Raw genomic sequence first — 13482 nt, forward strand, 5'->3', positions numbered from 1 at the left:
TTTTCCATCTCCTTCTCAAATATAAATCAATCAGCTTCAGTACATTACTGGAAATACAACTAATTTGCAGTGTCTGCATTTTGGATTTTCCCCCATGTTCAGATGAAATTGGAGGACAATTTGCCTTATGTCAAAGACAAAACTGATTGCTTTCCTGCCTTCCTTTTATTAACTGTATGGAGATGCAGAGGTGTCTGTTCATGGTGTGCAAGCCTTGGAACTGTGAAACATTTAATTATTACAGTTTGTAGAATTGTGATCTAGTACCTTCTATTATTTTGATTAGCATGTATGTGATGACATGGGCTCATGGGTCTTGATTTTTTTTTTTATTTTTAAATATTGCTATATGTTTATCGAATAGTTTTTGACGCTAATTCTTTTCCTGCAGTTAAAATGTCATTTTCATATGGAAAAACACCCATTTCCTGACTCTTGTATGACCGATCATGAAACTAAAAGCGTGTGCTTATTTGCTCATGTAAGACAGCCACAAATGTCTGCAGTGTGTCTATATTATCTGTCTAATGTTTCAACACATTCAGATCTGAAACTGCTTTAGGTTATAAAGAAGCATAGCACTACTAATGCTTCTGCATATATTACACTGTATAACCCTTTGTAAAAATTACCTTGAGATACAAGGTAAGTTCTGTCTAGCTTTTTACCTCATTTTATCCTAGGATTTTGCTAATATATTACGCCTGAAACATTAGGCTGTTGTGCAGTTTTTTGTCCTCAGTGGAACTAATTTCACTTTAGTTTTGCATCTTTACATTTAGAGACATTGCTAGCTTTTTTATTTTTTTAAGCTTTCTAGTTCTGCAGCCTTGGAAGGGAAAGGACAATTAAAATTTACTTCTGGAAGATGGAGTCCACACCACAATTGTACACAGATTGCAACAGCCAATGATACCACTGTTCGAGGATGGGATACACGAAGCATGAGGTAATGAAAAATTGCAGTCCTGTTCTCAGAAAAAGACAGTCTACTTTGGAGATGGATTTTTCATTGCTCCTAACTTTTTTTTAAGATTAAAAATGTGGCAAAGCTGTCGCTTATGAACGGAATGGTTGGGCTTACATAGCTGACGTATTCACAGTTTAGTAAAGGGTTTTCTCAGTTTTTTCCCTGAGCTTCAATTCTAACTTGTATATTGAATTTTACTCAACTATGTACTAGTCCCAAGATGATTTGTTCAATACATAGGCATTACCTGAATGAAGCTGTTGTGTAAATCAGGATTTACCATCAGTCCTGACTATGCTATGAACTGTCTTCGTAGCATACTTTATAAAAGTAACTTTAATCTCTGAAGGTAATTCACAGGGTAAGTCAACTCTTCACATTTCTGATTTTAACAAATAGTACACTATGCTAAATTGAAGACTCTAGCATACCAGTTACATGAAACTACTGAATCTATCAAAATCATAACCAAATTAATTAAGGCTTTGAGTCTACCTAATATGGTGTTCCCCCCCCGTGTAGTTGTGATTTTGATAAGCAAAGGAGTGATGTTGTGCACATCAGTTGCCATGACTACTAAACCCTGTGCAAGCTTTTTTTAAGATACGCTTTATCCCCTCAGCACATAGTAATTTATCACTAAACCGAGAAGACTGATGTCTTGTAATAACTTCTGTTGCCTTAAAGGGGGATGACTTTAAATTTAGTTCTATGGTTCCTGCCAGCTCAGGGGTATAGCAATAAATCCCCATGTTTGCCAGCCTTGTGTTTCTGCCTAACAGGTTTGTTTAATTTAATAAATAAAAGTCAAAAATACAAATACAATCATTAAAAGTCACTTGTTGTATGCCTGTTGTATTTGAAAGTTCTGTTCTTTGCCCTGTAAAGGATATATAAAAATCTAACTTGTGTATATGCTCATTTATGAAGACTTTTTTAAATGAAGCATAGAAGAGAGGAAGGGTCAAAGGAGAAACCTTTTTTTAACATATAGCATGCAGACCCTAAGGTAAAACCCTCTATTTCTAAGTAGATAATGTTAAACATTGTGAAGTCTGCTTCATGTTCTGCATCTCTGATCTTGTATTAAATGAATTCTGAGTAACTTGTGTGAAAGATAGTCCCGATATTAACAAGGTCTGCAATGAAAGGGTAGTTTGGTTAACAAAAGCAAACCCCACAATTCTAATTACTTTAATCAAAGCTCATATTAGGTTGTCCTTGAACAAATTTAAGAGAACTATGCTATGCCAAAGAGCTGTTTGTGATGTGCTGGAAAAAATACATGCAAGAATGTCTCATCTCCAGTTACACTGTAATATGTCTAGAATAATATAAATATTTGATAAGGACTGGCTGGGCTAGAGGTAGGTGTTTAAAGTCAAGGATATAAAAATTGTGGCAGTATGAGATGCGAAAACCAAAAAGGTCAGAAAATTTGCTATACCAGCGAAGAGGAAAGGAGCTTCTAAAGTAGTTAGAATAGCCACCTCTGTGAGAGTGCAGTTATGATAGCTGTAAGATAGAGTAAATGGTTTGGAATGTAGCAAAGAAGGAAGGGAGAAAACAAGAGGTTGGCAGGAAGACTGTTAGAGTAGACTAGGAAGCAATTGTTAGTAAACTTAATCAGAGAAGTGTTTGTGAAGCAGACAGGTCAGACACTAGGCTGAATGGATTTTTAGAGAGAATTATAGAATTATATCAGGGAAATTCAGAGTCCAAGGATAGACTGTTTAAAAAAAAAAAGTATGTGAGAAGGGGGCACAAACAGCTGGAGGAAATGTTTGTGTGGTCTGGTGTAATTCTACTTATCTATGGTATTAGTGGGAAGTTCAATATACATTGTATTGCTGAAGGTAAGATGATAGAGTGAAAGAGAATATTTGTATTTTGGAAGGAAAGAGATCGATCAAGTGGTTAGACTAATAGTTAAGTTAGGATAAAGGCTTTTGTGGTAAACATAACTGAATGTAGGGTAGACAGAGAACGGCATTTCTTTTTAAACCCTGACACATTGCATGAGTAGAGCAATCAAGAATGAAGTGAAAAGTGCAATAGTGAGGGGAAAAAAGTGTTTTACTGTTCCAAGCATACTTGAGATTTTTAAAAAAAACTTCCCATGAAGTTTCAAGAAATGAAAAGAAAATGTGAAATTCAGACCCTAGAATAGCTGGTAGGAAGGCATACCTCAGTGATATCCTCAATCTCTCAACCTTTGAGAAGAGTTTTGAAGTTGAATATCTAGGTGATATCCTCTATCCCAAGTGACTGCAGTAGTTGTCAGGAAAGAGGTTAGTCTAGGCATAATATACTTTGAATCTCTTCATATGAATTTGCTTGAGGGTAGGAAGGCTTTGCAGGGGGATCTGGATGGGCTGGGTTGATGGGTTGAACCCTACACTGGGGTCATAACCCCATGCAGTGTTATGGGCTTGGGGAAGAGTGGCTGGAAAGCTGCCTGACAGAAAAGGACCTGGGGGTGCAGGCTGACAGCCAGCTGAACATGAGTCAGAAGTGTAACCAGGTGGCCAAGAAGGCCAACAGCATCCTGGCCTGCATCAGAAATGGCATGTCCAGTAGGTCCGGGGAAGTGACTGTCCCCTTGTTTGCAGCATTGATGAGGCCACACTTGGAGTACTGTGTTCAGGTTTGAGCCCTTCACTACGAGAAGGACGTTGATTTGCTTGAGAAGAAAAGTGTGAAGAAGAGCAACAAAGCTGGTGAAGGGACTAGAGAACAGAAATTAGGAAGAGTAGCTGAGGGAACTGGGGATGTTTAGTCTGGAGAAGAGGAGGCTGAGGAGACAACTCATCACTCTGCAACTACCTGAAAGGAGGTTGCAGCGAGAAGGGTGTTAGTCTCTTTTCTTAGGTGACAAATGATAGGATGTGAGGAAACTGTCTCAGGTTGCACCAGTGGAGGTTTAGGTTAGAGATTATGAAGAATTTCTTAATGGAGAGAGGGTGGTCAAGTATTGGAATGGGCTGCCCAGTTAAGTGGTGGAGTCCCCATTCCTGGAGGTATTTAAGAGATGTGTGGATGAGACACTTAGGGACACAGTTTAGTGATGAGACATGGTAGCTAAGGTTGATGGTTAGACCTGATGATCTTGAAAGTCTTTTCCAACCTACATGATTCTACGGTTCTGCTTTTTGTTTTGTATTAATAGTTAGATGCTAACAACAAGAGACTCCTCTGGTCTGGATGGGAGAACCTATATAAGGCCCAGGAAATACAAACTTTTGGTCAGTCCTCGTTTTCCAAAGGAAAACATTTTTCATTAAAAACAAAAAAGGGGCAAAACAAAGCAAACAAAACAAATCTCTGTACAAGTACTGTGAAGACTGTAGGAGACTCAGATCTAAGCAGAACCCTGGTAGATGGTGGTTTTGACACTGGTCATGGAAACAGGTACAGTCTTTTAACAAAGCCAGTGACCATAGAATCACAGAATATCCCAAGTCCGAAGGGACGCATAAGGATCATTGAGTCCAACTCCTAGCTCCACACAGGTCTACCCAAAAATTCAGACCATATGACTAAGAGCACAGTCTAAACGCTTCTTAAACTCCGACAGGCTTGGTGCCTCCCTGGGGATCCTGTTCTAGCGCACGACAACCCTCTCTGTGAAGAACCTCTTCCTGATGTCCAGCCTGTGATGCAGCAGCACAAAAAAACAAGAGGCAAATTTAAGAGGGGAGGTAGTGAGGCAAAATGATGTAGCTTGAGTGCTTTGAATAAGGATGCTAGGTAGTTGTCAGTGCTGCAGTACTGTTTTCTGAAGTGGTTCATGTGAAGCACATAAACACAGCCAAGCAGTATGAAGGCCAAAGGTGAGTTAATGCTAAATGCCAGAGCTTAAGAAGGTGAATTCAGAATAATGCAATAGAGATCTTTTGGTCATATTGCCTCCCTTGCATCTCAGCTTTTCTTACATGGAGAACGTGTCATAAATACAGAACTGGTATAAATACTTAGAGAAGCTCTTATCTGAACATACTGTGGTTTAGTCACAGAATTTTCATAAAGTTGCTAGAGAGCTGTGCTAGAATAATCTGGATCTTGTTTGCTTTTAGCTCCAGATGATCCTAATACAAACAAGTAAAGAGGAAAACTTCAAAGCAAGCTGAGAAATCTATACGAGTCACTGCAGTTAACAGCTGGGATTTCCCCCAAACTATGCACTAGCAATGGGAACTCAAGGTCTGCGGGTGTTAAGGGGATTATGCAAGTTTCCAGGGAAACAGATTCTTGTCAGTGGAGTGCAGTTAGCTTTTTATAGACCATTTAATTTTTTTAATGTGTTTTACAGACAGATATATTGCATAGAAAATGCACATGGACAGCTGGTACGAGACCTCGACTTTAATCCCAATAAACAGTACTACCTGGCTAGCTGTGGAGATGACTGCAAGGTGAAATTCTGGGACACAAGAAATGTCACTGAACCAGTGAAGACACTAGAGGAGCATTCCCACTGGTAGAACAAATTATCTACATGCTGTGTTGTGGGTGGATGGCTTATGTAATTTATTCAGCTAATTATTTTACTGTTTAGGAACAATGCAAACTAACCATGTTTGTGCTATTGTGAATAATCATTTTTCTGCACAGAGGAAAGGTTTTAACATGTGAATGTTCCTCATGTGATTGTAAATTAAGAGTTTAGACAATGTTTTAGTGTAATTGGCAAGAAACTGTTGTTAACGTTGGGGAGATAGGGTACACCTTTGAGAAGCACAACACAGAGCTTGGCTTGTAGGGACCAGCTGGGATACAGCTGTGCCTTCCCAACTTGAGCCTTATCTGCTGCACCTGATGTGCAGAGAAGCCCCTGAGCTGTTTTGGTTACAGCAGCTGCCATCTATCCTTCCAATGCAGAGTGGTAGATGTGCAATAATGCAGCCTCACTTTTTTTATGCTCTTTGCATCCCTTAAGCCAGAGCAAGTGATTTAAAACAAACAACAACAACAAAACAAAACAGAAATACTACCTCAGAGGTTTTAGAACTTCTATCTACTGCTCTGGCCTGTGGCTGGAGCAAAGAGAATCTTGTCTGACTCTTGTAGACTTCTATGGTTAAGACAAGATGAACAATTCATATTTTATAAAACTTCAGTTGGAGTAATTCTTGCAAAATAAATCTGGACCCTGAAGCTGCTTTGAGGGGAATGAAGATGTGAATTAACAGAAACAGTATTAGTTTTTTTTTTTCCCCAAGAAGATTAAAAGGAAAATAATAAAACAAGAACCCTAAGACACTTAGTATTAAGTTGATATGTATAATGTCAAAGGTGATGAAAAATATAATCCTTCTTTTGTTTTAGGGTCTATTTTAAATTTCAGTGTTAGAATGTTTGAGATTTCTATTTAAAAGATCACTTCTAATCTGTATTTTGCTGTGGGGAGGCTTTTATTTTTAGAACTTAAATATTTTTCTGACTTATTAACAATGAACTGGCATGTACGTTCAAGGAATTATATCACTGAATGGTATCTTTTGGGTTTTGGATTTTTTCTCAAAATGTATTTGTTGAATTTTAAAGATAAACATAGAAAACGAATGACATGGAAGCTTAAAAGCCAAATGAACAAGGCAAAAAGTAGTCTTTGGAATGAGGCATTTCACTTCTATGCATACTTACCTCATTCAAATCAAGGATCAATTTTTAATTCTGTTTTTAAAAACGAAGTCTTCTAAGCAACATTGATACTCTCAACCTGTCAAGAATAGTATGTTGTTCTTTGTTTTTTTTTAGGGTCTGGAATGTCAGATACAATCATTCTCATGATCAGCTGATCCTTACAGGAAGCAGTGATAGCAGAGTTATACTGTCTAATATGGTATCAATTTCTTCTGAACCATTTGGGCATATGGTAGATGATGACGAACTGAGTGATCAAGAGGACCAGCATCAAGAAGAGAAGTATGAAGCTTCCTGGGTTTTATGCAGATGCTTGTAGTTTGTCTTTTCATTGTAATGGTTAACATGCTATTCTTTGCTGACTAGGATTTTTGTATACAGGCCTTTCAGGTAAGTAGTTCCTACTTTGTTCTTCTTTTTTCAGCCTTGGGTGCAATCCACTCTTTAAACTGAATTGGCACAATCACGGTATTTTCACCGGTAGAAAGTGGGATGGTGTTACTAAGAACCAGTCCTAAAGTCAGTTGGATGAGTGAAAAAATCATCTTGAGGGAGCTCTGGATCAAGTAAAGCATATATAATAATCTGTGTTAAATGAGAGTTGAAAATCTGCCTTTTTTTTTCTTGTGTATATGTTAGGAAACCAGTCTAGTGGTGATCTTCCATACAGTCAGAGAAAAGGAAGTACAAATACATTAGTTCTTCTAAGTTTCATGCTTAATGAAAGAATCTTGACTGCTCTAGAAACCAGTATTTTATAGACATCCATCAAGCAAAAGAAAAACTTATTTTCAGTTCTGTTGGTAGAGAATAATGCATGCTATTGCAAACACTTGTAAACACTTTTCCACTTGGGTGTGTGGGGAGTCACATATTTTGCATGTGTATTTTGTGGTGTGGGGCTTTTTTTGTGTAAAGAGTTAACTGAAATGCAAAAATCATATTAATCTTCTCATTGTATATGGGTATATATATGGGTATAGAGGGAGCTCTGTAGATCTAGCATGGAATGACGCTTTTTAATTTTACAACCAGTGCACATGGTGATCTTCAGCAGACTCTTACTTTGCAAAACAAGGGTAATGGTACTGAAACTCATGTAAAATATTTTGAGGCCAACTGGCTTTAGTCTGTATTCTTCTGTTCTTTGCAACTGTGCATATATATGTTCTCACTGCTTGCACTGAGAAATTGTTTTAAGTTGGCTGATTTATTTTAATATGTAAAAGCGTTTGCAATGAAATAGGCAGATTAACTCCTGAAGCATTTTTTTAAAATGAGGAACGGTCAGATAGGATGAGGAATAAGGAAGTTGCAAAAGGATCCCTCAGTTACTCAGCTGTATTCTTCAGGTGTTCCAGTTAAAAATTTGAAGTTTAGATTATGTCTGTAGTGGCACTTTTTTAGGGTTGCTCTGGCACCTTTTGTTAATAAAGGCATGGTTTTGCTCCAACTAGTTTTGACATTTTGGTTTCATATAAAGAAACTGGAAACTTTATTAAATAAGCTATCTCATATATAGGAATGGATAATTTAATAAATAGTAAATGTCTCTAGAATCAGTTGGTGATATAAGTACCTTGAGAATAAAGGTATCAATTTAGGTGCATAGGAAGTTGCTAACATCAACAGTACATACTTACTATCTAGAATGTGACTATAGTACAGGACTGCAAATATGTACCTTTTGGTGGCTTACCATTGGCTTGGGATTTAAATTCATTTTGTTCTGAATGGAGTATAAATAGCATTAGTGGAAGCAAGAAAGGTTACAGAATCTTGTGTGTATATGATGGTTTTGCATTGATATAAAAAATGTCGCAAGTAAATAGTGTTCTTGACAGATGGTGTATAGTAGGTTATCCAGAGTTGTTCTGAATTTGTGTTGCTTGTAGACATTGTTTTCCTCATTAAAATACAAGTGTTATTTCTAGAACAGGAATTTTTGAAACCAGTAATATGCAAAGTACAACAAAGTACAGCATCTTTTCTATGAGATGGGTGTAAACCACATCATAAATGACTTGTATAGTGATGATGCAGAGCCCTCACCTGTTCCCAGAGGCTGCAAGAGTACCATCAATAATGACTAAATAATTCTTCATTTATAAAGAATTCTAAATATGTGCTTTTCAGCTGCTAGTCTGTTCTCTATAAAACCTGTGAAAGCACAATAGCCTTTGTAATATTCACTTGGTACTATAAGAGTTTTGTCTTTCTGCTTTCTCTCCTTGTTATGAGTTGAGCTGAGAGGACGTTTGCAAGGTACTCACCAGCCTTGAACTGTTGCCAGATGAATGTCTGTTTAGATCTGAGTGCAGTAATGACACAGGGCGTAGCAGCTGTTGGGAATACTTGTTAGTCAATGACTACTGCCAAATATTTAGGCTTTAGTACCTTTTTCCCACCTGGAGACCTTTTTGAAGAGCCTATTGTACCATTCTATGGGTACAGAGTCTTCTGTAAAACAGGTTTGGGTTGTGCTTGGAGGTTTTGGGGAGTAGGAAGGTGTTTCTTTCAAGAAGTTGTTATATCCTTACCAGGTTCATTTTTACCCTGTTAGAACATCTATTCATTCTATTCCTATTAAATAGCATGGAAATCTTAAATATATATATACACATATATACATACATATATATATTTATATATATATTTTCAAGTGTATCATGAAATACACCAGGAAGAGGAAGTGTCTGTACAACTAGTATCTCCAGTCGGTCAACTTGAGACTGAGCAACCAACTTTCCACTTGACATTTCAACCTTCTTTTAAGTGAATGAAGGGAGAAGGCTGTTTCTTCATAGGCTATTTTTTGCGTTGTGACTAAAATAACTTCTAATATACTCCTTGGGTTAAATATAAAAATGTACAAAGAAGAGTATATACCAGTTGTATCTTCAAAGGTGTTTTTTTCTTAGCAAAAATCCATGCATTTTAAATATACCGGCTTGTAATACAATTCTAAACAGCTAAGACTTCTGAGTTCTTAAAAACTCAAGTTAATTTTTAACATATTAAGATATTTTGGAGTAAACTTTCTATGTGTTAATGTATTTCTTTCTGGAGACAAAAGCAAGTAACAGTTTAAGCTTGCATTGTGCAACCACATAGAATTACACGAGTGTACCACTTGTTTATTTTTCCTAGCTTTTCTGTAGTAAATGTCTACTTTTTAAGGATCAAAGCTTAAAAATATATTTCTCTTTTTAAGAGAGGAACATAAGTTTACTGAGGAATGAATAGGCTGCGCACACAAAAGTTGCTGTTATCTATTCTTATCAAGGAGTTGCTCTTTGAGGTTTCTCTTTTGGGTGCTTGTCCATGTATGTGTCACCACCTTGAGAATGTATGTGTTCATCTTGGAGACCAGAGCACACTTGCAGAAGCAGTAAAACTAGGACATTGCATGAGGTTCTGTCACTGATCACAACTGAGTGACCTTCATTTCCTCTCAACTGCTGATTCTGATCAGAGCAATTAGTTTGTGGTCTCCTTCCTGCTTTTTCTGCTGCTACTGTTGCTGCTTCTCTCATCAGTCATAAAAATGGGAGAACATCCTCACTGCATCATATCAAAGGTCTCCCTAGCCTGTATCATGTCTCTGATCGTGGCCTTGAGGAAACATTATAAAAACAGGAAAAGGAGATGATACCTCCCCTGGGTATGCTTCCAGCCCCTGTGTGTTTGCAGCTTAGGGACCTTTGTTGCCTTCTGAATCATCCTTGGAGTCTTCTGATTCTTCTCTTTAGAATTGTCTTTTGCCATCAGCCGTATTCTTGAGTTTTCTCTCCTCCCACTGACTGTCTTTTTGATTGTTCCAAAACATGCTAGCTGTGCATACACTGCCTTTTGTATCTAGAATGAATGTGCCAACTGTGTTTTGTCCTTGTACTGAATAAGGCAAAGCTTCAGCAGCCTGTCAAAAACAGGTACTCTTTTTAAGAGAATCAAGGTTTCCAGAGGGAGGAGGCATAGACATGTGGCTAGAGGAGTGCTATGGTGTATTCTGGTCAATTTCATGATCTGGATAATTTAATGCACTTTTCAAATATGGCAAAAAGCTAGCACAGGAAGAAAGAATGAAATACTGTACTTCTGGCTTAATTTCTAGCATGTTGACCCAGATGTGGAAAGAAGCGTACAAAACAAAAATAGCACAGATGAAGTAAGGATTTGGGGTGCATTTTGCTTTTATCCCCAAAACAAAGCTAGTGTGTGAACCCTGGGTAGGAATGTGGGGGAGTGTCTTTTGAAGCATGTTCTGAACAAAACATCTGAAGCATGGGGTCATTCATCCTCTGTGGGTGTGATTGAGGCTGGCTTCTCCTCAGCCTCCCTTTAATGGTTTTGCAGTCTGGTATTGCAACAATGAGCTTGCCTTAATTCTAGAGTTTCTTAAGGTGTCTGTCAGTTCCTTTCTAGACATCTGCAGAGTACTAAGAACTGTCTTCCTCCAAAGGGAGGTGGTGACTGTCTTATATCCTTTATTTCCTGTTTGGTCATCTGAAATTTTTGTTAATGAAAGAGTCTATATTCGGTTTAATTAAATCCGTCTGACATTCATTCTAATTTTACTCTGCCATTTTTAATAGAACAACAAAAACTACCAAGTTTCTGCAGTTTAGTGGCCGTCTTTACTGATCAATCTGGATTCCTTTTCTGTAGTTATTGCAACATGTTTCCTTTGCTCTGTAGGTTTAAATTTTGAACTCTGTAGAACCCTATTTGGTATGCTGATGATACAGTGCATGAAAAGACCATCTGCCACCATAGGCATGGCAACAGCAAAGTATAGGCTACGTCTCCAGTGGTGTTTCCATTCTTCATATTGTCTATGGCCAGAACTTTGTGGCAAGGCTTAATTGATAATGAGGGTGTACTTTTTTTTTTGGGGGGGGGGGGGGGGGGGATAGAAACAACAACAACAAAACTTTTTCTGTATACCAGTGAAAACACTTCTATTGTCAAGAGAAATTTTGAGTCAATACATCAGCCGTAGGAAGGAAGGCGCATTTAAATTCTGATTTTGCAGGCTGAGCTACCTTCTCCCTTAGCTCTCTGGTATTTACATGCTACCTGATCACTTAAGATGTGACCGCAGCAGATGTCTTTCATTGGCACAACTATTATTCAGGTCCATGGGCTGCCTTCTCCCTTATACTACGTTTTTGCAAGTTAGGTTCAAAGCTTATCCTTTTATTAGTTATCCAATTAAGATCATACCAGAAATTCACATTAGGAAATAGATTTATTAGCGTTTTCCCAAAAGTGTTATGTTACTATCTTTTTCACTATAAATGTTAACCATATTGTCAATAATAACATATTTATGAAGAGAGCTAAATCTAGCATGAGGACTTCTCACCATTTTGCCTTTAAAGTTGAGAGGTTGGTATATACTCTCCTGGTAGAGAGTAACTCATTGGAATAGTGAAGTTTTAATGAGATTTTAAGTATAGGAACACCTTCAGTCACTGGAATGCAGCAGAGAGCAAATGGTGTCTGGCCTCTCTGTGGAGAGAGATTTTGTTCAAAATTTCATCTAAAGGAGGTGGTGGCTTCTACTGTTGTGATAGAAATGGTGGTTTGGGGCATTTTGAGTAGTAAACCATATAATTTCACCATAATACATATGGACTATGTGATCTACCCTAAAACCTTTGGATACATATCTGTGAATTCAGGAGAGCAAACTTTGTCATTATTACTGTTCTGAAAAATGTTTGTCAAACAGTCATAAGAATGGCTGTTGGGATGTTTTCATAGAGCTGCCAATAGTGTTAACAGTGATGATAATTTGCTTGTGATATTTATGACTCAAATCTAGAATTCATAGATTCTATTCTAGAAAATCTAGAGTAGGATCATGCTATAGGACTAACAAAAAATATTAAAACAGCTTAAACGCTTGCTGTTCTGGGGAATACCAGTCTTTGGCACTTTACTTGGTAGGATACATGAGGAAGCTGGGCCAAATCTAGTGCAGCAGCAATTTCCAGCTCCTAGATTATTTTGAATTCAAATAAATAAATAAAAACTTTCTTTAATTTTCATCAGCAGATATACTCTCAATTTATATTTCATAGTAGGGCAACTATGAAACCCAATATATTAAAAATAAGCATTTATTGTTTTTAATGTTTTTTCATGTAGACGCAGTTCAGAAGGCTGTGTTTTGTGTAAGAAAATAAGGCTTACAATAGAATGAATGGCTAATTAATATACATAGAAATTGCATTCCAGTATAAAAAGCCTTGAATTCTGTCTTCCTTAACAGGGTAAAAAATGAGCTAGTGTGTTGTCTGAGCTTACCAGAAACACTCTTACAGTTGCAAAGTTCTTCCCTGCAGTTAAAGGGAAAAGGAGCATCTGCTGGGCTTGTTTTAGAGTCCAATGATGTGCATTTAGTCTTCAGGATTCATTTGGAGGCTGCAGTACGTGTTGCCACTCTATTGAATCACATCTGTTTCACAGAAATTTTTATATTAAAGAGGATTTAACTTTGACTGTGATAAGGAATTAATGATTTTTGGTGACTCTGAAAAACATATTTTATTAAACACTGTGGTGACAAAACAATCTCTAGCACTGCAAACTTAAGTGGTTGTTAGCATGAGCAGTAATTGGAAATAACAGCTCTCTACATGAAAACAATTATCCAAAGCTTAACAGGCTTCTCTCTCAAGTCAGTAACACAATTAACCTCAATGTTATCTAGTAAAATGAAAGCTCTTCTTTTGTAGGAGAAGCTGGTAGGGGTCGTGCAATACGAATAAGACTACAAAAAGAAAGCAGTCCAGTTTCAGCTCTGTCTAGCATAGGTCTTAAATTTATGCAGGATGTAGGTAGAGATTACACATTTC

At 37.4% G+C, this 13482-nt stretch overlaps 1 protein-coding gene across 3 annotated transcripts in view; it reads left to right on the top strand.

The window, feature by feature from the left end:
• Window positions 1-13482, top strand: part of EIPR1 (EARP complex and GARP complex interacting protein 1) — a 128986-nt gene that overhangs the window by 54381 nt on the left and 61123 nt on the right. For all 3 annotated transcript variants that reach the window (XR_007707966.1, XM_050709577.1, XM_035542928.2), the window contains exons 6-8: window positions 813-949; window positions 5283-5450; window positions 6731-6898. Coding sequence is in view for 2 of the 3 variants with exons in the window: in XM_050709577.1 (XP_050565534.1) it covers window positions 813-949; window positions 5283-5450; window positions 6731-6898 (473 nt within the window). In the remaining variant the exon portion in view is untranslated. The remainder of the gene's footprint in view (window positions 1-812; window positions 950-5282; window positions 5451-6730; window positions 6899-13482) is intronic.

This window comes from Cygnus atratus, chromosome 3, assembly GCF_013377495.2.
Source record: "Cygnus atratus isolate AKBS03 ecotype Queensland, Australia chromosome 3, CAtr_DNAZoo_HiC_assembly, whole genome shotgun sequence".
NCBI lineage: Eukaryota > Metazoa > Chordata > Aves > Anseriformes > Anatidae > Cygnus > Cygnus atratus.